The sequence below is a fragment of the Sciurus carolinensis genome, chromosome 12 (genome assembly GCF_902686445.1).
Source record: "Sciurus carolinensis chromosome 12, mSciCar1.2, whole genome shotgun sequence".
Taxonomy (NCBI): Eukaryota; Metazoa; Chordata; class Mammalia; order Rodentia; family Sciuridae; genus Sciurus; species Sciurus carolinensis.
The window spans coordinates 80,529,602-80,556,529 of NC_062224.1; the positions used below are offsets into that span (position 1 = coordinate 80,529,602).

The 26,928-nt window shown below is 34.9% G+C and overlaps 1 protein-coding gene across 8 annotated transcripts in view; it reads right to left on the reverse strand.

The window, feature by feature from the left end:
- Positions 1 to 2,882: 2,882 nt before the first annotated feature.
- The window catches only part of Cd46 (CD46 molecule), a 35,673-nt gene continuing 11,627 nt past the window's right edge, over positions 2,883 to 26,928 (reverse strand). Inside the window, exons 5-13 of one of the 8 annotated variants that reach the window (XM_047520797.1) lie at positions 26,280 to 26,477; positions 21,827 to 22,009; positions 21,379 to 21,423; positions 21,222 to 21,266; positions 14,975 to 15,016; positions 13,500 to 13,535; positions 12,892 to 12,955; positions 7,060 to 7,150; positions 2,883 to 4,782 (exon numbers count right to left, since the gene is read on the reverse strand). In XM_047520797.1, the coding sequence (XP_047376753.1) occupies positions 7,099 to 7,150; positions 12,892 to 12,955; positions 13,500 to 13,535; positions 14,975 to 15,016; positions 21,222 to 21,266; positions 21,379 to 21,423; positions 21,827 to 22,009; positions 26,280 to 26,477 (665 nt within the window). In that variant the 3' untranslated portion in view covers positions 2,883 to 4,782; positions 7,060 to 7,098. Of the gene's footprint in view, positions 4,783 to 7,059; positions 7,151 to 12,887; positions 12,956 to 13,499; positions 13,536 to 14,974; positions 15,017 to 16,549; positions 16,739 to 19,225; positions 19,274 to 21,221; positions 21,267 to 21,378; positions 21,424 to 21,826; positions 22,010 to 26,279; positions 26,478 to 26,928 lie in introns of those variants that run through there. The other 7 variants (XM_047520795.1, XM_047520801.1, XM_047520798.1 and 4 more) reach the window with 7 other exon arrangements.

Sequence of the window (26,928 nt, forward strand, 5' to 3'; positions counted from 1 at the left end):
ATTGGTTTCCTGTGGCAACAAGTTGCCACAAACATGGTGTCTTAGTACACATTTATTAACAATTCTGGAGGTTACAAGTCTAAAGTCGTTTCATGAACTGGAACTGAGGCATTGACGGGACCGCCAGCCTTTCACAAGTACAAGGAGAGAACAGCGTTTCTTGCCTTTTCCAGTATCTAGAGCTGCATCCATTGGCTTTCATCCCTTTATCTTCAATGGTCATGTTATCTGCTACCCTATTCCAATCTCTGCCTGTCTCTTCTAAGGATCCTTGTGATTACATTCAGAGTCTCAACAAGATAATCCCCCTATTTCAAGATCCTTAATATCTGCACAGATCCTTTTGCCAAGAGTAACTTTCATGGGCTCCAGGTATTAGGATGTGGATATCTTCAAAGGCCATAACAGCTCACTACAAATAGCAAGACCTGGGAACTCATTAGAAATGCAGAATGCAGGCCACATCTGAGAACCCCTGAATCAGTATTTGCTTTTTTTTTTTCTTTTTTCTTTAAGAAACATGGTGCTGTGAGATCCTACCCAAGGAATTCTTCAATAATTCAAACCCACCTCACATACAAATTTTAAAGAGGCAGATAATCAGATGACAGATTTCCCAGATACCATGCATCCTTGCTCATCTAACCATTAGTAGTCCTCTGGATTCTCAGTGAAGCCCTAAGCACAGAATGCCAGGGTGCTGCTTTGTCCAGTATTTGGTACAGGGGTTGCCATAGCAACATACAATAATTCACTTTTTCAAAAGCTACATAAGGGAGGTAAATTTTATCCACTTAAGTGGCTTCCTCTAATGCTAGTTTTATTACCTCTGCGTAGGTTTTCTTGGGCTTTGCACAGTCAAGTTGAGAACCAGCGTTACCCATGTGGCAAGTTATTCACCTGCTGTGTATAAGCGAGAAGGGAGGAAAATCATTTATTGACCTAATGTTTTCCCCACTATGTTACCCCCATATTTAAGTAGTAAGAGACAGAGTTTGATGCTTTAAAAAATGTTCATTGCACAGAAGAAGAGAGCTAGTTTTATACCGAGACTAAAATGGCTCTGGGAATCAGGGTTAAAGACAACCTTGAAATGATGACAGAACCGTGAGGAAGGGTTGTGTAATGCCCTGACAGTCCACAGGAGGGCAGCAACGCTACAGTCTATGAGGACACTTCATCTCTAACCTTTTCTGGAAGAGCCTAGAAATCCTGAAAGCAAGGTAGTTTATCCATATGTACATTGATTCTTCATCATTTCTAGAAGTTAGTGACTGTTAAGTCCTGCTCTTAAGTACAAACATGCAGATTTTTAGGATATACAAGAAAAAACTGATTCTTGGTTAAAATTTTAGTTGTCAGGCCTTACTGATTAGAATACTATAGAATTGCCTATTTCCCTAAATGTAAAAAATCTAACATGCAAATGCAATTTCTTTCAATCCCAGGTCTCTTAAGCATTCTTTCAGAAACTCTTGCTGTATATTTCAAGCCATTTTTATTGGTTATTACATGTAAAAGCATGGACTATAATTTGCTCTAATTCAGTACCCAGTACTCCCCCTTCCCCTCCCACTTTTCTCCCCATTCCCTTTCCTCTGCTGATCTGTTTTTTTTTTTTTTAATTAGTGTCTTGTGGTTATACATGATGATGAGAATCACTGTGGTGTATTTATATATGTATGTAGGAAACTGATCAGATCCATTCCCTCTGTCCCTTCTCCCTTCGCCCCAATCCCCTTTGTCTATTCCACTGATCTTCTATTTTGATGGCCTTATTTTGGACCACCTTCTGCATTCATGCCAATTTTTAAATTTTCTTAAAGCAACTATAATCTCACAGCCAAATAAAATTTTCTAAAATGCTTTCTTTACTTAGTCTTCATTCTTGGTTAATTTTCATCCAATGTTGGTATTAAAAAGATTTCTTCTGTATTTCTAAACCACAGATTACTTTATTGGTTGACCAGACAGCAAGATCTTAATTCAAGTCTTTACAGAATTTTCTGATAGGCAGAATTAAAGCCATGATTGTATTCTGTAAAGAAAAGCTTTTATCTTCTCTATATGTTTATTTGCATAAATTGACTTTCAGCCTTGAGAATCCCTAATGCAGATGTTCTCAGGCTCAGCTGTACCTTAGAATCACTTGGGATGCTAAAAAAGCCTTATGCCCAGGCCACCTCCCAGATCAATTACCTGAGAGCCCTCTGGGGTGAGACCCAGGTGTCACTAAAGCTCCCCAGGTGATTATGGTGTGCAGCCATGACCAAGAAACACCATGGCCTGATAGGAGAGATCTAGCTGTCTGATTTAATTTACATTTGCAAAGACAAGAACTCTTGTACTATGGATGCATGGAAGTGATGTGGAAGATACATATACTAGACACATGTATATACTCAAATGTGGTTAACTCAGGGTTAGGTAATAATAGTATAGGCTACAAAAGCTGGATAAAAATCTGCTGGAATGGGTAATGCTTGAGCTGGTCCTTGGAAGGTGCATGAGGATCTTGACAGGACAGTAATCATTTCAACTAGCAATGGGGTGGAGTATAGCAGAAAACCCAGGGCAGATGTCCTGGCTTGACCCGGGACAGGTTATTTGAAGGAATGTAGCAGAAAGAAAAGGCTGGGAAAAGTTAGGACTTAATCGTAGAAGGTCTTCAAGTGTCATGCCAAATAATTTGAACTTCATCCTGTAGGTGTTGTGTCCCTGAACACCTGTGAGCAGGAGAGGTGCACTGGGTTGGGAGGGGAGAAGCCTGGAGACAAGGAAGGGTCCCAGATGTGAGGAGCAGGAGGAGTAGTGCAGTGGTCAGAGTTATTTCCTCTGATGTGAGACAGTCACACTGGAAAACAACACATCCTCACAGATCATGCTTTTCCAAATATACAATTTTATTTTTGCCAGACTTAAAGAACCAGTTTTACAAAATGAACAGTGAAAGACCTCCACATATGGGATTTCTCATTTTACTGCAAATATATTTTTGTGTTAAATAGATACTTTAAATTTTCTTTCTCCTCTCATTTAAACTAACTTTTAAAATGGACTTTTCCATGTATTTAAATAACCAAACAAATTACTTGACAAGCAAAATACGTATTTACACATAAATATCAAATATAAATATTAAATGGAAAAAATTAATTTCAAAGCAGAAACTGGTATAAATGTAAATTTAAGCATAAAAATATCTGGAAAACATTTAGGTCTTAAAAAATAGTACAACTTCTAAACAATTGCTATATTCTTGAAAAGTATATGAAAATGCATATAAACTTCAACTCTTCACTTATTTAAATCACTTAAATCAGGATCATTTACAGTGCACAATAGACAGGTCTTCATAGAGTTAAGCATTCTCCAGTCATAACCTTCTCAAGGTGACGTTTCTTTGGTCCACTCTGTGCTACTAAAGTTTAAAATACAACTTGGAAAAATCTCATTTTTTTTTTCCTGAGGGCAAGTCCCTCCCCTGCCCGCTTGCTTATTTGCAAGAGACCACCTGGGCTGGGGACTCAGTAAGGGGCCGAGCTCTATTCTACGAGCGTGAAGAGCTACCTGAGCGGTTCAGGTTCATTGGTCCAGTAGTGCAACCAACAGCAAACAAACATTTGCTCCTCTGAAATATATGGTTGAATTTGCACTCTGCCTTTTAGGAGATGAGGTGAGATACACAGGTAAGAGGTTTCTATGGCAAGGACAGTTGTACCAGGGATTAAGATTCTGACAACATGTGAGGTTAGCTGATGAATTTATTCTCTACAAAAGACTTCTTGCTGAGGCTGGCTTTGAACTCAAAATCCTTTTGCCTCAGCCTCCCGAGCCACTGGGATTTAGGCGTGTGCCGCCACACCTGGCTCAAAATGAGCTACTTTTAAGTGGCATTTTAAAAGACCTAAGTAGGGAAAGCAAGCCTCCCATAGCAATGACTTTGAGTTACTCAGCGGATGGAACTCTTCAAGGAAAGCACAAGGCCACAGCATCAACTTGACTATGAACCGGCATTCTTATGGTGTAAAAAGCAACTAACTTTTCACACAAGTATGCAACTGATTTTGATAGCTTACTTGTTTCCTAGACTGGTTTAGTGATGTTGCCACAAATAAAAGGTAAAAAATACATGAAGTTTCTACCTTCTTTAAATCAAAGAAATTACCAAAAATTTTTATCCTATTAACTTTTAGATAATTTTCCAATAATATTCTTAGTTAAGGAGGTCAAACTTGTCAATATTCCCAATGATCAGTGTTCTGGTTTTTAATGGATAAGTATACACCTATTTGTGAAGGCTTTTTACAGTGAACAATATACAAAATAACATTTTAGAGTTGTGCAAAGATGGAATTGTGTAAGTTAACATTAAGAAGCTTTCAAAATCACTTTTTAAAAAAATGCAATGTAATTTCACTGTGAGCTATATTTTCACATTTTACAAAACAAATCATTTCCCCATCTGAAGACTGTCAGGGATACTGTGTTGACCTGCCCCTATGTCCAGATGTTAGGGGAAAGCAGGAACTGTGTTCAGACCCCAGTTCATACATGTATGAACAAAGGGTGACTACATTCAAGCCCTATTAAAATGTGAACAGTATAACTCAACACTGCATCCACGACAGGGAAAACAGAGTAACTACTGCAGATCAGAAGCTCTTAGTAGAACTAAAAGATAAACGGAGAGACAGGGTTTGTGGAAATCACGCGGTTTGCTCTGCTGGAGTGCTTGACCTTTTCTGGTAAGTGTTGTATTGAGCTCTAATATTTGCTTTCCTACAAGGCAAGGTGTAAAGAGCAGTACAATTAAATACAGAAATTAAATTCCTGAAGTCTATTTAGAAAATACTTTTTTTTTTTTTTTTTTTTTTGGTGGTGGTGAGGATCAAATCCAGAGCTTTAAGTATGCTCTACCACTGAGCTACCTCCCCAACCTGAAAATGGACAATTAAAAAAAAAAAGTTCATAATATTAAGAGTCCTTAAATTAGAAAATACATGATTGATTTTAATAATTTTAATATTCAGTTTCATTCTTAACCGTTTCTTTGTATTTATTTCCTCCAAAACAAGAAATAGAGCAGTAACACAGGAAGTACTTGGTAAATAATTTTCTCATTTTCATTTAAGGCCAATGGGAAACACTGGAGAGAAACATGTGCTTCCCTAATATCACAATTCTGAATCTGTGGCTCTGAGATGCAAGTTTTTTCAAGGTGGTGACTTTAGCAGTGTTCAAGTGCAGAAATGCCTCAGTTATCCTGCCAGGTCATACATTCTTCCAAATAAAGTTTACATCAGACCTTGTAACACAAGACATTTTTGCAAGATCTGTTTGTCTGATCTGAATACCATCCAAAGAAAAAAAAGCCATTCACACAAGTAATTTAAAATTTTCTAGAAACCACATTAAAAAGTATAGGACAGGCAAAATTAACATTGAACATAACACAATAAAAGCAAAATATTGTGAATATATTCTGACACATATCTGACCTTTTTTTGTACTATGTCTTTGAAATCCAAAGTGTGTTCTACACTTTGAGCACACCTTACCTGGGCTACTACTTCTGAGTCCTCAATAGCCATATGAGGCTATTAACTTGAATTGGACAGTGTAGTGATAATCAGGACCTGCCTTAGGAAACTGACCATAAGAGAAGGTCTAAAACTAAATTTGGATCAGCCAGCTCTTTACAACTATGTATGCCACAGCAAACCCTTCAGAGATGCCTACCCACGGTAATAGCTAACCATGTTAATTTCGGATATCTTACTATTTCTTTTGTGAGGGAGGCCATTACTGCAACCTGCTATGGTCACATTACTCTATTCACAGAATTTCACAAAGGAATGCTGTGACGAGGGACTGACTTAATAGTTTGAAATGCCAGTCAATTCTCCGACTGCTACACTTTCTCAAAGTCAATAACCATTTTTCCTATAGTGGTAGAATATTTTTCTTTAAATGGAATTAGAAAAACAAATCCAACATTTGAGAAAGATAAAAGGCATTAACATAAGCTTAAAGAAATATTCATTTGGCAAATCAACAAAGCTATTTTGAAGATAATGAGAACTTGAAACTGAATTTACTAATTACCGTTATTTTATATTAACTGCAGCATTCATTAAGTTATCTTCAAATGTTTACAGACACCCTGAAGCTCAGAGCTTGAAAACCACCTTTCTGGTGGGCATTAGCTTCAAAATTGTCCCATGAGATAAAGAATGTATACAGGACGACTAGGTTGGCCCAGACTGTCAATTCCAGTTGGTATGTTTTGTCTTTCCCTTTGACCTGTGATCAAAGACAATTTTGCTTTTACAAGAAAATTGTCCTTCCCATTGGCCTTTGTAGATCCTGTTCCCAAACTTGATTATAAACTAGGGTAGGACCTCAGAAAAAGCGGAATCCATGCTCCCTATCTTCCCAGCCATGTTGACAACACAGTTTAGCACAAATAGAGGGACACTTTAAGTTCATTTCATTTCAAAGACAAAAGATGGTTGAAGTCAAAAGCGTTTATGGCAAAGCAATTCATTTTTCAAAATCTGAGGATTTGTTTTTATTAAATACATCAAATATTAAAAATGGAAACATGCCTTTACAGAGTTATTTATAAGTTGGAATTGAAAGCATTTTAAAAATTAAATAAAATATTTTATTTTTCTGTAAAAGGGTATTTTTTTCCTTCCTTGCACTTCAAATGAATTGGTTCTACTAATTCTTTCCCACTAATTATTCCTATAAAATGCCCCTATTTTTGGCTTCACAGCTACTCTAGAAGGTGGAAGTGGCTACATAAGCTTAGGAAAGCAAGAGGGAACATAACTACTTAAGCCTACTTCAAAGCAAAATCTTGTCAGTACACATTATGTTAAATTTAAAAAAGAAATGGAATGAGAAAGCCTTAATTAAGTTAGCAAGGACTCTAAGTTTCCTCTTTGAAATTTACTGCCAATATCACTCAGGTTATTGACATCTAAATATCCACTGAATATTTTTCAAAACAAAGGACATCATTGCAAAGAAACAACAAAAAACAGATACCTTTTACTAATAAAAGTAACCTTTCTCTATCTCCTCTTCTCAGAGAGAAGTAAATTGTACTTCTCTGCAGCTCTCATCAGTTAGGTATGTGCTGAACAGAGGAAGGGAAAAGGGCTGAATAAAATAGTGACATCCAACCAAAAAGAAGCAAGAGTAGTGCCAATATGTGATAAAAATCAAAGACAGAGAGAATGGAAGTAAAGTGGAGCATTAGGTACAAAAATTAAGGATTTCTGATTCTCAGGAACTTGACATGTGAATTTTGTGCAAGTAGCTACTTTAACTTTGAAGACTTGCATATCTTCCTGCAGATGACCAGACTCTCAATTTCTGTTCAATATATTTACCTTTAAAACCATTTTTGCACAAAACCAATAATGTAAAAAATTCTTTGAAAGAATAACATCGTATGAGGAAAAATATTTCCAGTGGTCTCTCAAAACAGTCCCCTAGATTTTGAGGGAATACAGGATATCTGTATTCAATACATATCCACTGTCTTACAGGTCAACTTCATGACAGGTCATGCATTTTGATGCACCTCAACTTTTTGCATCTATACAGTTTCTTCCTATGGCACATTTTTTTCAACTTGAGGGAAGATCTTTGTAAAACTTATTAAATGACTTCCCAAATTTATGGGGTGACTCTAATTACACAATCTCTCTCTCTCTCTCTCTCTCTCTCTCTCTCTCTCTAGCTTTTGGAACCAGGGATTGAACCCAGGGTGCTTAACCACTGAGCCACATCCCTAGCCCTTTTTCATATTTTATTTAGAGACAGGATCTCACTGAGTTGCTATGGGCCTTGCTAAGTTGTAGAGGCTGGCTTTGAACTTGCAATCCTCCTGCCTCAGCCTCTTGAGCTGCTAGGATTATAGGCATGCTCCAATGTGCCTGGCCAACACACACACAAAACCTCTTGTTATGTATTATTTTTTGGATCAAAAATTTTAGCAAGGTTTGTTGAATGCTCAGAAATTTGAGAGCCAACTAGAAAAAAATATTTACCTTTACTTTACTCCAGCTTTTTACCTCAAGTCATTACACACCCCCAGCTATCTGAGCTCACTCCAATTTTTAAGCTGCCTGTGCTTAATGAGTATTTCATTTACAAAATTAGGTAAAATATTTTGGTTTCTGTAAAAGGACAGTCTTTCCTTCCCTGCACTAGAAATGAATTGGTTCTGTTGATTATTTCACACTGAGATCAAAAAGTCCCTTTTAAGTTCACAGCTGCCTGAGAAGGTAGAGGCAATGACAGAGGCTAAAGAAAGTATGAGGGGAACGTAGCTATTTAAGCCGATGTCAAAGCAAAATTCTCTTAGTACATAATGTTCATTTAAAAAGAGGAATTGTATATTTCAGACAGCTTAAAAATGACAAAGTATTTGAGTCAGTTAATATGAATACAACATCATGGGGACTGGGGTTATGGCTCAGTGGTAGAGCACTTGCCTAGCATGTGTGAGGCACTGGGTTCAATTCTCAGCATTGTACATAAATAAAAGAATAAAAGGTCTATCAACATCTAAAAAAATATTTTTAAAAATATAAAAAATTATGAATACAACACATCAAAAGTATGTTTAAGTTATCCTAAACCGTATAAGTCATTAATGGAAAAGAAAACCAATCTGTCAACAGTACTAAAAAATAAGAATTATACAAATAATTCTCATGAACTTCAACTCTTACTTATCCAAGGATGATTTAAGTACAGAAAATCATGCATTTATGAAAAATATTTCACCAGTAAGTGAAAACGTTTATTCCAGCAAAAGGCATCTGTGGTTCAGAACCATGCAGACTTAACAAGATCAGACTCAAGCAGAAGCGAGACAGGGCGAGGCTGTGATTTCTGAGACTAGAAAGTGCTAGAATTAGTTTAAAAAAAAAACTGGAAGGGAAAAGGAAGGAGCACATGGATGGGGCCAGTGGTTTCAGAACGATGGCTGAGAACTAAGAAACAGAAAACTGCAGCAAAATAATTGGACCTTTTGGTCATTTTTCATCAAATAATTTAAATGATGTTGGATGCTCTTTAAAATGACTATATGAATTTTTGTACTTTGAGATAAAGGCTGCAGAAGGGGTAACTGTGTTCCCAAATCATCATAAACAGCAGTTTACATAAAATTTTCCAGCAATTCAAGATTATCTGTGCCTTTACCCTGCTTCCATTTATCCTTGGAAATAGAGAAGTAATTTGCTACATTTTAGAGTCCTGTGTAAGAAGTTTCCAGGGCAATATGAAATTGCGAAGTATACATTTGGTCTTTGTCACTCTTTCCTGGCATACAGCTCTTAAGATCCTTTGCATTTTCAAAGTGCTATCTTTTTGTATGCTAGTGAGTTGACGGATGGATGGCTGGTCCTTCAAGAGTGGGGATTGGCCACAAGAAAGACCAACACAGGATCAGAGCGCTGGGATTTTTCAGGTCCACTCCCCAACCTCCAACCTCTGGGAAGGGAAGAGGGACTGAAGGTTAAATTGATCACCAGCAGCCAATGAAGTAATTAATCATGCCCAGGTAAAGGCTTCACCAAAATCAGAAAGGACTGGGTTCAGAGATCCCAGACAGCTGAAGATGTGGAGGTGCCTTCAAGGTGGTTCACCCAGAGAAGACATGGCAATTCCGTGCCCTTTGCACACTTAAGCATTCTTTTCCTCTGATGTTCACTGGCATCCTTTATAATCAATAAATACATTTCCCAGAGTCCTGTGAGTCACCCTAGCAAATTAATTGAGAAGGGGGTTATGGGAACCGATTTATAGGCTGTGGCTCAGCAGCTCAGATAAAAGCAATCTGGGGCTTACAGGTGGCATCTGTAAATGGGGTCTTGGGGACTGACCCTCAACCTGTAGCATCCAAGTTCAATGACAGGGTACCCAGCTAGTGTCTGTCCCAGAACTGATTGATTGCTTGGTGTTTGGGAGGGCGGGGAAGGGGTTGGTCACTGATGTCTTCTCTGTTGATTATCAAGATTATAGAAGAAACTGAGTTTGTTTTCTCAGAGTAAATGATAGTCAATTTGGAAAGACACTAAATAGTGCAAAAAAATAATGGAAATCATTTTTAAAGTACAATAAAGAAAGTATGACCCCCACACCTTTAAAAAAAAATACACGGAGATGAGAAGTCTTAAAAAATATCCAGTGATTTTAAATTTATCAGAAAAATTTGGCAATAAACTTGACATTGTTTTTTCAAACTTTAACAACATGGGCCCATCTGTAATAGTAATAGTCTATAGTCAAGTTATTCAAAAGTGCAGTCTAGGCCCTAGGGAGCTCATTACAAACGGAGCATCTCAGGCTTCATGCAGATCCAGCTAACAGCAGCTGCATTTTGACAGGTCTCTAGGTGATTCATGTGCACATAAAGTTAGAGAGGCACTACTCTAGACTTTAAGAAAGAAAGACATTCCACCCGCTAGGTAAAATAACTTCAGCTATTAGAATAATATAAAACTTGAAGAATTAGACAGGACTTCAGGGTCTTAAAGCCAAAGGATCCATTAAGAGAATCTAATTTTTTTTTTTTTTTTTTTTTTTTTTGCTGCTGTAGAGTCAAGCTAGCTAGGACCCTGTGCATGCTAAGCATGACAAAGAACCTAACTTTTGATTCAACTACTACATGTTACACTGAATGTCTATTTTTCTGTCATAAGAAGGCAAAGTATATCCTAAGAGATTCCCATACAGTTCATATTTTAAATCAAAAGCAATAATTACCCCTTCCACATCATTCTTTGAACTCTTTTTTTCTGAGCTTATAACCGTATATAGAATTAATTTTGTTGCATTAAAAATAAAATATATTCCCAAAATATTTTAAAATTTAATATTGCAATTTTTTTGTTGAGTATGCTATAATTTATGGACTTTTAAAAAAAATCACAAAACTAATTTTTTTTTTTTTTTGGCAATGCTAGGATTAGAACCCAGGGTCTTTGTACATGCTAGGCAAGAGCTCCACCACTGAGCTACATCCCCAGCACAAAGCTAATTTTGGAATCTCAAATCACTACTGCTATTAACCCTTTAATTTTTGAGTACAATGATCAGATAATTGTGCAACTTTTAAAAGATCTCTTAAATGATAGCTAGAGAGAGTTTGATTAATACTCCTAGGGAACTTTATCAGAGTGATGTTTTAAACAAAAAAGGGAAATGAGGAACAGAAAGATATTTTGTTGTGCTTAGAAGTTATTTCTATACAAATCTTTAAGACTGAAAATGATTTCACTAATTGTGGTATATATACACAATGGAATATTACTCAGCCTCAAAGAAGAATGAAATTATGGTGTTTGCGGGTAAATAGATGGAACTGGAGAATATCATGCTAAGTGAAATAAGCCAGACCCAAAGAACCAACAGCCTAATGTTCTCTCTGATATGCAGATGCTAATTCACAATAAGGGGAGGGGCTAGGGAAGAACAGACATACTTTGGACTAGACAGAGGGGAGTGAAGAGAGGGAAAGGGGTACAGGGGTAGGAATGATAGTAGAATGAATCAGACATTATTACCCTATGTGCATATATGACTACATGACCAGTGTAACTCTACATCATGTACAACCAGAAGAGTGAGAAGTTATACTCCATTTATGTATTATGTGTCAAAATACATTATACTGTCATATATAACTAATTAGAAAAAATAAACAAAATGATTGCACCAATACTATTTTCAACTTACACTGTTGTAATATAGGTAAATTTAAAAATATACAACTGATAGAAATCACATATGGATATCATGTGTTCTATAAATACAAGACTTAAGATTTAAATGATAGAATTGTGGGTATTTTAAAAAATTGACCAAGTAATATGAAAATTTTCTAATCTTATAATAAGTGAAGAATATGTTTTTATTACAAAGCCCAAATCAGATGATTAATATGAAAGGAAACTATAAAATCAGGAGCACCAGAAGTCTTAAAATTATTAGATTTGATTTCAAAGCTATATGTAAAGCTATAGGGAGAAAAAAACACTATCTTTCAGAAATTCCAAAGCACCTAATCTTGGTCTATGTTCCAGGATTTGTTCTGAATCTTTTGTTCATTAAAATTTGTTTGATACTTAAATACCCTATTTTCCTTAAAAGATATGTATTTGTACACTTTTTTCTATTCTTAGCCCCTATTATTTTTATAGAGAAAAATAGACATAAGTTAATGGAGGTGCCCTGCAAATCTTAGCTGTCAGCAACTTTTAAGTTTAACCCCTTCATTATACTGCAATGTAATAAATCAAGAGGAAATAAAAGAGAAACTTAAAAGTGTTGTTTTTAATCCTCCAGTTTAACATTTATAAATAGCAACTCTAAATGAAATCAAATTGGGCTTTTGAATGAGACACCTACATAACCTTCTTACAACAAGCTATTGTTCCAGACAATAGCTGGAAAAAATGGAAATTTTCATGGTAAAAATTCCAGTGAATATAACTGTCAAAAGTATCCATAGTGAAATACTTTTAATTGTGGCCACTTGTCCAATTTAGGAAACAGGGTATACCTAGGGTAGGGAAGGCCTCATAATGGACCATGATTCACTAAGAAGCTTAAACCACAAATCCCACAGAAACTTTTCTTATAGCCACAATAGCTGCTGAAACGATTCTGCATAGATTCCTCATGTTGCAATGATGGTAAAAGTAGCTGAAAATATTTTTAGCAAAGAAATGCAAATTGTAGGACACACCAAACGCTTTAAAAAAGATGTCATGCAATACAGAGTACAAACCTAAATCCCACAAAGGATGCTAGGGATAAGAAGGATTAATAAGTAAGAAGACACATGCTTTTATTTACCCCTTCTTCTTCCTGCGTTGAAAATATCTGTACAGCCAGAGGAAAATGATAGCAACTCCAACAACTACAAGAAGCAGGAAATAAATAACATGCAACTGAAAACTCATTACCAAGGATCAAAATTTAAGCAAAAGAAACAAATACTGATTACATTTCAGTGTTCAGAAAATGGTACTCTATTTAAGCACCTACATATTTATATTTCATTTAAGCTCTTCATTATCTAAATCCAGTTCCCTGGAACCACCTACATGGTCCACAGAAAGTCAGGGAAGGATCCTAGCTTAATTTAGAGAATTATCAAAATATACTCTTCTGTCATATATATCTAAAAAGAACAAATTAAAAAAAAGCATATATGAAAAGCAAACTCATTACATCATCGTAAAGAAGCACATAATACTTAGGGTTTGTTTCTAAGTAGATACATTAAACATGACACAAAATAAAAATCACTAACAAACGGTAGGACATCATTAAAAGGTCAGGTTTTTCTAGGTGGATTAACTTAATCTCAAGTTTTAAAAACTATAGAAACTGAAAAACTACTTTAAAATGAACTTCTCTGATAATTTGATTTACCCGGTGTCAAAATTCGGGATACTTACTTGAAATAAGAATAATCAGCACCATGATCCATTTAGCTAAGACAGGAAAAAAAAAAAAAAAAAGATGTTGAACATATATGGTTCTCCAGATGGCAGTTACATTTTTATTTAGCTCAGATCATCTAAATGCTAGAGAAAAACATTTTTTTTTTTTTTAATCTACCTAGTTTTAGCACAACTGCCATTCAAGTCATTTTGATCACAGAACTTTTCTAAACCACTTTCCAGGTGGTGGGTCCAACTTGTGAAACTTCTAATAAAACCTCACTTTTCAGCGTTTTGTTCTGTAGTTACCATATCAGGTAAACATTATTAGAACAATTAGCATTAACTACATTAGAGGGAAAACACTGAAATGTGATCCTTTCCTGGATTAGCAATATGATGTACCATACTATCTCAAGACACTGGGCCACAGCCCTGAGCCAAAGCGCCCAGCTAGTCATGCCCCCCGAGAGTACACAACCAGTACCCCACTATGAGTACTATGTTGGGTAGGTTAGGTGCATTAAAAGCATTTAAACTTAGGATATTTTCAATTTACAATGGGTTTATCAGGATATAACTCCACTGTATGTTGAGGGGCAACTATATAGTCAGAACTCTATCCACAGGTTCTGAATCTGTGGATTTAACCAACTGCAGATCAAAAACATTTGGAAAAAATGTAGTCATCTGTTCAGTGGCATTTACACTATATTATTACTATAAGTAATTCAGAGATGACTTGTGGCATATGGGAGGATGTGCCAGGTTGTATGTAAGATAGTACATTGTTTTATAACTTTAGAGTTATCTGCATGGGGAGAGGGAAGGTCCTAGAACCAGTCTCCCATGGACACTGAGACAGACAGTAGTACTTAAAAACTAAGCCTAGGGTGAATTTTTTTAAAGGATTAACAATTACTCAACTAGTCTAATAAATGAAGTAATAGATTTTTGTCTTGTTTTACTCAATAAATCTTTTATATCCCTGCACTTTAACTGTCATGACTCTACTTTATTTGTTTAATATATATTATGTAGTCTGTATAAGACTACATCAAGTGCATTAAACCAGTCTGTTAACAGAAAAAAATTAACATAACAGAGTGCTTTAAGGTTTGTGTACATGTGATATGACTAGGAAAAGTATTTATTGACAAATTGCCATCACAAAATAGCACTATCATGTGGAAAGCAAGTTGTGTTTTACATATCTTAACCTACACATAACAAGAGCATTTATAAAAGTTACCTTACCCTATTAGCATTCCTGTACTGAGGCACCCCTATAAAACTCTACTTACCTACATGTTTCTAACATACTACTACTTATATTTGCATTGTGACCTGCACAAAGTAACTATAAATGTCAATTATCACTAATAATTTAAGACTTTTCTTCCTTAAGTGGAGATAATTGGAGACTATCATATTTCCATATAATCCATAAGGTCTCATAATGAAGGGTTATTAATAATCAAAATAATAACCAAATTCATCATCAAATAGTCCTTCAGTGGGATTGGGATATCCTAGGAAAAAAAGAAGAAAAATAGATTAAGTAAAATAAAGTTAAAAAAGAAGAAAATAAAAGAATAAGTAAAGCTTAAAATCCTTTAAATTCATACGTTGATTTTTTTCCACTTTTGTACAAAACCTTTAAAATTTCATTTTCCTTATAAACCATATTACTACTTCTTCTTTAAAATGTCATAAAATTTGGGCTTGGGATTGTGTGTAGCTCAGTGGTAAAGTGTTTGCCTAGCATGTGTGAGGTACTGAGTTCAATCCTCTACATCACATAATAAATAAATATTTTTTAAAAGTGTCATAAAATTCTATAAATATATATTCAATATTATTAGCTTTCTTCTTACTGTACACTAACATTCCCTGTGATAATACTAATGTGTGTGGTACAGCAAACAAATTTATTTTTAGTATATTCTCAAAATTAGTCTGTGAATTCAATGTGATTCATTAAAGTTAAAGATAAAATAAGGCTTGGTAAATGCTTTTGAAGTTAATCTGGAATAGAAAGAAACTTCCTTAGCACAATAGAGACTACATGAACAACCCACAGTTAATATAATATCAGTAATGAGGACTGAAAACTTTTCCTCTGAGATCAAGAACAAGTGGTCCCCATGCTTGCTACTTCTATTCATGTAATGAGAAATCTCAAGGGACCCCAAATAGCCACCACTATCCTGGAAAAGAAGAGCAAAGGTGAGAGCCACTTACACTTCTTGATTTCAAAACTTACTACAAAACTATAATAAAGCAGTATTGGAATAAAACCTGGCATAAAGACAGACCAATCGAATAGAATAGAGAGCCCAAAGATCAACACCAGCATATCCAGACAAATGATTTTCAACAAAAGTTGCCAAGAGTAATCATTCTTGTTTAAGATTATACTCCCTTAAACAAACGGTGCTGGGAAATCTGGATATTCACTGGGAAAATAATAATGTTGAAGTTTTACTATATTTATTAACTCAAAATGGATCGCATACCTAACTGAAAGACCTAATACTATAAAACTTTTAGAAGAAAATATAGAGAAAACACTTCATGATATTGGATCTGCCATGATTTCTTAGATGTGACACTAAAAGTATAGGCAACAATAGCAGCAAAACAGATAAATTGAACTTCATCAAAATTAAGAATTTGTGCAACAAAGGACACTAACAGAGTGGAAAGGCAACCCACAGATTGAGAATAATTTCAAATCATATATTTGATAAGAGATTAATATTCAGAACGTATAAAGTATCCCAAAACTTAGAAACAGCAAACCCTATTTGAAAATGGGCCCAGGACTTGAATAGCTATTTCTCCAAAGAAGATATCCACATGACCAATAAGTACATGAAAAGATGTTAGACACATCACTAATTATTAGGGAAATGCACATAAACACTCTAATGAGTTTTGACTTCATATTTAGTAGCGTGGTGCTGTAGTTTTAATGTCTGGCTTCTCTAAAAAACATGTTGAAATTTAATTGCCAATGGAACAATGTTGGGAGGTGGAGGTGGCATTGACTGTTAAGAGACCTTTAGATCAGGAGGGCACAAGAGTGTGTGCCAGTGCCGCCATCTTGGAGGTAGGTTCGAGATCGCAGGAGTGGGTCTGCCCCTCTTGTTTGTGCTCTCTTCCTCCAGGGCCCTTTTGGCACCTTTCTGCCATGTGATGTCATCTGCCATGTGATGTCTTCCTCCAGGTCATGATGCAGCAAGAAGGCCCTTGCCAAGTGTAATCACATTCAAGTGAGACTCCCCAGCCCCCAGAACTGGGAGAAAGACATTTCTGCTCATTATAAATCACCCCATCTGTGATACCGTCATAGCAGTACAAAACTGACTAAGACAGATGGCTGTTACAAAATAAACAACATAAAAAATACACTCAGAAGAATTGAAAACTGAGTCTTTGAACAGATGCGTACAAACATGTGTACAAACAGCATGTTTAAAACAGCATTCTTCAGAATAGACAAAAGGTGGAAATAATCCAAATATCCATCAACAGATGAAGGACTAAATAAAATGTGGTATGTACATAGAATGGAATATAATTCAGTCATAAAAAGGAATAGAGTTCTGACATGTGATACAACATAGAGGAAACTAGGCTGGGGATGTAGCTCAGTAGTAGAGTGCTAGCCTGGCATGTTGTAAGACCCAGGTTCAATCCCCAACACTGTAATAATAATAATAATAAAAGTAATAGTAATAATAAAATCTTTAAAAATATTATAATAAATGAAATAAGATATGAAAGGACAAATCTTATATGAATCCACTTAGATGAAGTACCTAGAATAGGCAAAGTCAGAGACAAAAAAAGTAGAATAGGGGTTACCAGGTGTTGTGGGGAAGAAGAAATGGAGTAGTTTATTGGGTAGAATTTTAGTTTAGAATGATGAAAAAGTTCTAGATCTGGATGATAGTGATGGTTGCACAATAATGTCAGTGTATTTAATGCCACTGAATTTCACACCAAAGATGGTTAAAAGAATAAACAAAGAGTCAATTTGGAAAAATTAACATAGTTTGGAAATTTCTGAAAAGGAAGTGTTTTGCCAGATATTAAAACATATTATACTATAGTAAATATGATTCTGGCACAGGAATGGGTAGAGTTCAGAGAAGAAAGGTGGCTAGAACAGCTATGAACTCAGTGTATGACAAAGAGCAGCACCCGGATCATTTGGGGAGAAGAGAACTCATCCAACAGATGGTGGTGCTGAGCTACTGGATGGGGATAGGGAGGTGGGGAGGAACCCCATTTCATTCCATATACCACCATGAATTTCAAGTGTACCAATGATTTAAATGCAGAAAATGAAGTGAAAATACATGGTGCAGGTGGTGCACACCTGTAATCCCAGCAGTTCAAGAGGCTGAGGCAGGAAGATGGTGAGGTCAAAGTCAGGCTCAGCAAAAGCAAGGCACCAAGCAATTCTGTGAGTCCCTGTCTCTAAAATACAAAATAGGGGGGCTGGGGTTGTGGCTCAGTGGTAGAGCACTTGCCTCACATGTGTGAGGCACTGGGTTTTATCCTCAGCACCACATAAAAAAATATAAAATAAACAAATGCTTAAAAAAATGATAAACATCTTACAAAATAAAATAAAATACAAAATAGGGCTGGGGATGTGGCTCAGTGGTCGAGTGCCTTGGTGTTCAATCTCTGGCACCCCCTCCTCTCAAAAAAAAAAAACACCACTACATGGTTAAATCTTCATGTAATTTCAGCAAGACTAAAGCTTGTATAAGAAACAAAACTCACAGCTATAAGGGGAAAGATCAATACATCTAATTATCTACCATATTAATGTAAAGCTTTAGAACATATAAATGACCACTGACAGGAGACTAGAAAATAAAATATGGTATATACTCAAGTCACCATAAGAAAGAAGGGAAAGAAATCTAAATAAAACCCTAATCCAAGACACAAAATGGAAAATAAAGTACAAGTTGTAGGAAAATATGTATGCCATGATGTCATTTTTTAAGAGAACAAAATAAAAACAAAATACATGTATAACTACCCATAAAAAGATGCTGCTATACAGAAATAGATAAAAAGAAATTCTCAACTCTAAGTAGTGATTAATTTGGGCAATGGACTAGAAAGAACTATTCCTTTACTCTATACTTTTATAATGTTTGAAATTTCACAAAAGTATGTTTGTGAAAAGTATACCACTCCTAAATATGTACACTACTCATATAGTGAAAAGTGACAAAAATAAATCTAAGGCCATCTACATAAAAAACTTAAAACTGACAAGTACAAATAAAAACAAAAACCAATCTGGAAAAAATGTTCACTTCCTATGAAAAGGGTTTTAATTTATAAGGAGCTTTCAAAAATCAACAAATATTTTAGAAATCCAATAGGATAATGGGCAAAGGACATGAATACATAAATGTGAAACTTTGGTCATAGTGCCATGAACCTGTAGTCTGAGCTACTCGGGAGGCTGAGGTAGGAGGATCACTTGAGCCCAGGAGTTTGAGGACAGCCTAGGCAACACAGTGGGACCCCATCTCAAAATAATAATGATAATAGTAATAATAATAATAAAAATGAAAATAAAAATGTAGACCAAAAATATTCAGCCTCATCCATAATTAAAGAAATGCAAATTAACATATCATTTTTCATGTATTATTTTTGAAGTTCTTAACTTTATCAGTAGGATTAAAGAATTGTCAAACCTGGATAATTGTGAACTGAAGGTTTCTTGGGATGAGTAGGCTTAGGACCTAGAATAATAAATTTCAGATTATCAATTCACTAGCCTTATTAATATAAAATTATAAATTTAATTTTGATATTTAATTTTTTAGAAAGATTATTAAAATGAAAAATACATATACTTTCTGAATTTTGTAATTCTACATCTGAGAACTTCATTGACCTACATACATATTTACACAGGTACACAGGAAGTATGCCCAAGAATGCCCATGACAGCTTTGTAATTTATAGTAGAAATTCTAGAAGTTAATTAATAATAAACTGTAAAAAGAATATGTTCTGGATAAATATCTGTCTTATTAAAAAAAAGATCCCAATGTATCCTATTACACAATTTGCATCTTAATCATTTCTACTTAGTATTTCACAGACTTTTTTTAAATTTTAGCACATTTAAATTTATCTTAATGCCATTATATGTTGCTGTTGATACTTTTGATATTCAGTTTCCTTAGCTAATGATGAAAAAGTTGATTAAAAAATTTTATAAAAATGATGAAATTCCCATCAGGAATTTTGATTTTGGATTTTTTACAAAAGATTCCTGTAGTTGCTCCTCTTTATAAACCTTTTCTCATAATCAGTGCTTTCCTTGTCTTTCAAACACTAAGCTAAATCAGTGTTTTACAAATCCTTTATGAAATACTTATAGTCAACTCTTTCAAAAGAGTATATCAATAAACTTGGCATACTATGGTATAGATATACCTGCTTGGAACAGTAAGCAAACATGGATGGGTTAATAAGTACAAAATTTCACATGCAATCTTGGTTTTGTTCATACATTCATCTACCACAAAGCCATCTTTCTCTGTACCACACCTCTCACCCCACAGCACTCAACTAAGGTACTTAAGGAGGCTACCAGGTACCAGGTTCTTAGAGGAATTAGAAAAAGACATTCTAATTACTATGGTAACATGTATGATTTCCCTCCATCCTTTAAAATATTAAGGATATAGGAAATATATACATAAATTAGGACCAGAAATTGAGATTTGTTTGAGTGTAACATCTTCAATATACCAAAGGGGAAATAAAGTCCACAGAAATGATCTTAGTTGAGTTAGAGCGAAGTGGGAGCCTGTGCATAGTCTGGGCTGGCCAATGTTCTTCCCCTGATTCCTACTGTCTTCTGCTTCCGCTGCATCCCAAATGAAGTCAGAGATAACTGAAATCAGGAAGATAATTCCTTCCATCATACCGTACAACCATCATCTGTAGTCCCTGCAAGAAACCTTCCATTTCATTTTGGTAAATAAGGAATTTTCCTACCTTTGAAGTTGCTATTAAATTTATTTCCTGTTGTCAAATAAAACTTCCCAGGAAAGAGAAAAAAAGAACAATTGCTTCAGGTGGGTAAGAAGAGTAAGGAGGAGGTAGAAATTCAGGTCTTGCAGAAACTTTTCAGGATGTACTAGATTGAAAAACTGAACCATTTTCATTCCAGGAAATGAAATATAGCCCTGAACTAGCAAGACCTGGTAAAGCTGTCAACAGATGGCCTTTAAAAAGAAAGACATAACAAGGTTGATGACACAGAAAACACACAATGAAAAACAGAAGGAATGTACCTTCACCTCCACTAACATTAATTCAAGAAATTCAGTCATGTTAGTTAACTTCAAGAACTTCCTAGATACCAAGCACGGTGCTAAGGTCTTTACCCTGCATCCCACATAAACTTTACTATCACCCAGTAAGGATGATACTGGGTGATAAGTACTAAGCCATTTTACATAGGAATAAACACATTTAAAGTTTCCAAAGTTCACATTGCTGTTCATGTGTAGACTATGGCAAATCAAATATTTGAACACTATGAATAGCAGAGAAAATGGCTGTCAAAAACTATGCTTGAGTATCCATTATGGAGAATTAGAGGATATCTGAAAAAAAATCACCAGGAATTTAAAGGATTTTTTGAAAATTATAAGTAGGAAATTACTAAACCTGAAACAGTAGAAATTGGAGATATTGTACTAGGAGAAGTTGATGCTGGAAAACAAAATAATAGTTAATTGGATCACATGCTTCAGAGTTATTGCTAGTAGTTTCACCAGGAATTTTAAAAGATATTTAAAAATATATAAGAATAAAGTTACTAAACCTGAATAACTTAAGGTTGGAGGTTTTGTACTGGAAGGAGGCACCACTGAAAAACAAAATTATGTAAGTTGGATCAACTACTTACTGCTCTCTTAGATGATACAGGCCTTTCATTTTTGACTTAAGACAAAAATATCCAAGCTTCAAGTTACTCTGAAAATCTGTTGCTATTTGCCTTTTATACATAAATATATTGAACAAGAGAACTTATATACCTGTGTAATCTACATACACACTAAAAACCCCTAGCAAAACACACAATCATAACAGGAGAATTCTATGTAAATTTTAGATTATACATCTGGTATAGAAATGAATAAAAGATGAAGTTAAATATTATGATTATTACTTTCCACTTTTTCTGTATCATTGATATTTAATGTCAAAGAAATAAAATCTTAAAAGCAAAAAAACAAAAAACCAAGAAGGAAACAAGAGAACCTTTGTACCTTTGAGACATGTTGGCAATGGGGGATCCCACGTACTGGCACTGGAACAGACAACAGTGTTGCTGCCATTCATGTAATAACCCTGGATGCATTCAAACACAACTGTCGCTTGGTAGGAAAATTTTTTTCCAAATCCTGATAACTGTTTTCCATTTTCAACTTCTGGAAATGGACATCTGACCACTGAAAAGAGGAGAAACTCCAGAATTTAATGGAAATGGAAATTTGCTTTAACATAGGGGGAAAAAAAAAGTAGTACAAAGTATCAATTTCCAGTGGAACAAAGAGAGAGACAAAGAATGGAATACAACATGAAAATCAAAAAGATTTTTGTAGATTTAAAATTTAGGCAGGCACCCTGGTGCACGCCTGAATCCCAGAGGCTTGAGAGGCTGAAGCAGGAGGATGGTGAGTTTAAAACCAGCCTCAGCAACTTAGCAAGGCCCTAAGCAACTTAGTGAGACCCTGTCTCAAATTAAAAAATAAGAAGGGCTGGGGGTGTGGCTCAGTGGTTAAGTGTTCCTGGGTTCAATCCTCAGTACCATAAATAAATACCACTATAATTCAAGATAAACAGATTCCAATATTAAAACTTTTTTAAAAAGTCAAAGACTTTTTCTGAGAAGTTATATTTGAGTGCAAATTTAAAAGTTGAAAAGCTAATCATGCAAAGATATGCGAAATGAAAATTCTCAGGTAGAATCCACACACAAACAAACTGGGATGTCCAAAGAATAGAAAGGCCAATGGAATCAGGGCAGATCTTTCTAAATCTTTTTTTTACTCTCCAACCCATACTTCACATTGTAAATCAATACCAAGCACACACAAGTTAAAATCAGTACTTAGCCTCCATACCAGTGGACTTTGGTATTTACCATACTACTTTATTTATTAAGAAGTAAAATGTACCATTACCCAGTAGATGGACTTCAGGGTTTACTAATGGTTTGTGAGAATTTGGGGAAAAAAAATTGCTGGACTGAGCACAGAGTGCAAGAGTATCCTGTGAGGATAAACATGACCAACAGATGGGGCCAAGTCATGTATAACCCATTTAAGCTAGAAGAGGCTGTGGATCTGAATTTCTACCTGGAACCATTTCCATTTGCCTGAGTAACTTCAGGTTGTATAGTGACAGTTTGTCTCAGCTTTGGTTTATCTTAAGATGTTTTCACTAATTTCTCCTTCAGTTTTGCAAGACTTCCCTTTACATAGAATTCAAGGTTAAATGTTTCATTTTTCTTAGCACCCTAATAGAAACCATTGTCTTCCAGCCTCAATACTTTAAGAGAAGGTAGTCATCATTCTTACTTGTCCCCACCCTTCCATAATAGTTTTTTGTTGTTGTTATTGTCTTCCTCTTATTGGCTGATTTTTCTTTTACCAAACTACCAAACTATTGGCATTTTTGCTTTTTTTGTGGTTTACTTATATTTTTTGGTAAATTTTAATGATTTATCTACCCTACTCAAGATTCATTGTATTTCCTGGACCACGGTTGTTGCTTTGAATCAAACTTATATAATTTTTGGTCAGCATTTATTCAAATAATTTTCTGCACTGTTCATTTGTTTCTTCTTCTGAGACTCCAACTACATGTATGTTTGACTGCTCTCCTACAGGTATGCAAGGCTCTCTCTCTCTTTAAGATTTTCTTTTCAAATCATGTTGGATTTCTATTGACCTGTCTTCAGGTTCAATGATCTCTTCATTTGTTGTGCTCATTCCTAATTTTTTTTTTAAGTTAGTATATTGGATATACTTTACATACAGTAAAATCCACTCTTTCAAGTGTACAGCTATGTAAGTTTTAACAAATCCAATAAGTGCATAATTAGCCCTGCAATAAGAATACAGAAAAATTCCATCACTCCAAAATTTCCCATATCCATTTGTGATTCATCCTTTCTCTTCATTTCTCAAACCCAACCAACCATTGATCTGTTTTCTAACCCCAAAATATGTTTTTTAGAATGTCAGTTAAATGGAATCATAGCTTTTTGAGAATGACTGATTTCATTCAGCAAGATGCATTTGGGATCCATTTGCATTGTTGCCAAATCAGCAGTTCACTCCTTTTTATTTCTGGGCATTTATTACTCCATTATTTGGATTTAGGACAGGATGTCCCCTCATTCACTGGGTGAAGGGTATGTGGGTTATTTTCAGTTTGGGGTGATTATGAATAAGGCTGCTATGAACATTCTCATATAAGCTTCTGTATGAGCAGATTTCCAGTTCAGGTGGGTCACTGAGTTGTATGTTTATAAGAAATTACCAAATATGTTCTAAAGTGGGAGTTCTTCTTTGCATTCTTACCAACAACATGAGATTTCCAACTGCTCCATATCCTTGCCAATACCTGATATTGTCAGGTGTGTGTGTGTGTTTAAATTCAACCATTCTAATAAGTGTTTGATGGTATTTCATTGCTTATAGGGGCAATTTTATTCCTGCCTTTCCAATATATATGCCTATTTCTCTTGCCTTATTGTAACTAGATAGGAGCTCCAGCACAATGCCGAAGAGACTGGTGAGAGTAAACATCTCTGCTTTGTTTCTGCCTCAATTAGTTCATTCCTTCATTAGAAAAAAAAATGAATCTTTTACCATTAAATATGTTAGCTGTGGGGTTTTTATCTGTTGAAAAGAGACAGTTATCTTCTATTCCTAATCTGCAGAAGTTTTATCATGAAAAATTGATAAATTGAGTCAAAACACTTTCTCTTTTTGCATCGAGTAAGATGATATGATTTTTTTCTTCTTTTGAGTTTGCTGATTAATTACACTGATTTTTATACCAAATCAAACTTGCATCCATGGAATAAATCCTACTTGGTCATGATGTACTTTTCCTTTTACATATCACAAGATTTGATTTGTTAATATTTTGTGAGGATTTTTAGTTTTATATTCATCAAGAAAATTGTTTGTAATTTTTTAGTAATATTTTTGGCCAGTTTCGGTATCAGGGCAATGCTGTCCTCATAAAATGGGTTGAGAAGTGCTTCCTCCTCTTGTATTTTCTAGAAAATCTTATGTAGTATCTGTTATCTATTTCTTGAATGTTTGGTAGAATTCGGCAGTGAAGCCATCTGAACCTGCAATTCTCTTTATGGAAAGGTCATTAACTTTATAAATTGTATTTCTTTAATAGAGATACAACTCTTCAGGTTATGTTCATTTTTGAGTGAGTTTTGGTATACTGTACCTTTCAAAATATTTGCCAATTTCATTAAAAATGTTAAATTTAAGGGCATAAAGTTGTGTGTGATGTTCCCTTATCCTCCTTTAAATGTCTGCAGGATATTTAGTGATATTCCTTTTTTCCTCGTAACCAGTAATTTGACTCTCTTTTTCTTTTCTTTTTTGCTACCGGGCATTGAACACAGGGCACATCACCACTGAGTCACATCCTTGGCCCTTTTTTTATTTTTCATTTTGAGCAAGGTCTCCATCAGTTGCTGAGGCTGAACTTGAATTTGGGATCCTCCTGCCTCCTAAGTCTCCTGAGTAGCTGGGATTACAAGGTCCAGGTTACTGATTTGTGGCTTTCCTTTTTTTCTAACAGAAGGATTTCATGCTATATAATTCCCTTCTAAGCAGTGTTTTAGCTCTATTTCATAAATTTTGATATTCTAACATGCTATTTTCATTTTACTCAATCCAAAATTGAGTAAAAATTCCCTCCTGACTTATTTTACTCCTAAATTATTTAGAAGTATCTTGCATAATTTTCAATTATTTGGGTACTTCCTTAATGTCTTTGTTACTTACTTCTACTTTCATTCCATTGTGATCAGACTTGAATGATTTCAGTTTTTTGATACTTGCTAAATTATTGCCTAAACTGTGTTCTATCTTAGAGATATTTTATGTATACTTGAAAAGAATATATATTTTGCTGCTGATATTCAGTGATACCTATCTTTTAAAGGGAAAAATCCCCTCCAATGTCTCCATGCTTATGATCACTTTCCAGTGACTTGGAACATTTGAAGATTTTTTTAAAAAAGACATTTTGTCCAGAGTTTATCATTCTTAACAGTAAGAGGATTACTCTATTAGAGTCTTCTTTGTATTTCCGTTACTTGTAGCTAGAACTCTAAAATTTCTTGCAATATAACACTTTCTTATTTTCTTGTGTTGAGTTCAATTTTTTGTTCTTTCAAACAAACATCCTAACTCATACACATATATATGGGCATGCAGGCGTGCACACACACACAGAGTCATTCATGACATATAAAATGGAATGCAAGAACATGCTGGGGTAAGGGATAGGGACTTCTAGATCTAGAATTATTTTTTTACTCCACCTGCCCTACATTAAATTAGAAGCCAATTTTCCTAGAGGAGGACACACATGTGCCTGTTTTGTTTACAGGAAGGTAAAGCTATTTACAAAATATTTCTACAGGAATGACAATATAGCAGGACAGATTATTACCTTTACACTCAGGAGGATTGCTACTCCACACTCCGTTGCCAGCACAATATAGCTCACTTTTTCCCACAAGTGAAAGTTCCTCTCCTCCAGGTATTTTATTACAACTGTAAGTTACTGCTTCCATATACTCAAATACTTCTATGTCACTAAAGGTATATTTTCCATCTTTGATTTTTGGAGGTGGTGAACACAAAACCTCTTTATAAAGGGGGTTAAAAAAAAAGAAGAAACGAAAGGTAAAAAGAAGGTTGAAAAAGTAAGACAACATTAGTAAAATTCTATGAGTTGCCTCCAATAAATTCATCAACATGGAATTTATTTTTCTCCCCCATATAGGATTTCTATAAGCTAGTTGTGAATTGAGTATCCATCTAAAAGAGGGTTTCTTTGAGATGTATTACCACAAGTTTAAGCCATTAATGTAGAAAGAACTTCTAGAACAAAACTCACTTTCTTAAGTTACTGAATACCTAACATTTATTTGCAAGGTCACACTAAGCTTTGTCCTAGTCATCTTAAGAAATGCTGACAATTTATTGAGAAAATTTGCCTGTGATTAAAAATACAACTGAGAGCTAATTGAGAAATGCTTTACAGTTTATAAACATGTTAATTTTCTACATTGGTGATTCACAATAATACCCACATT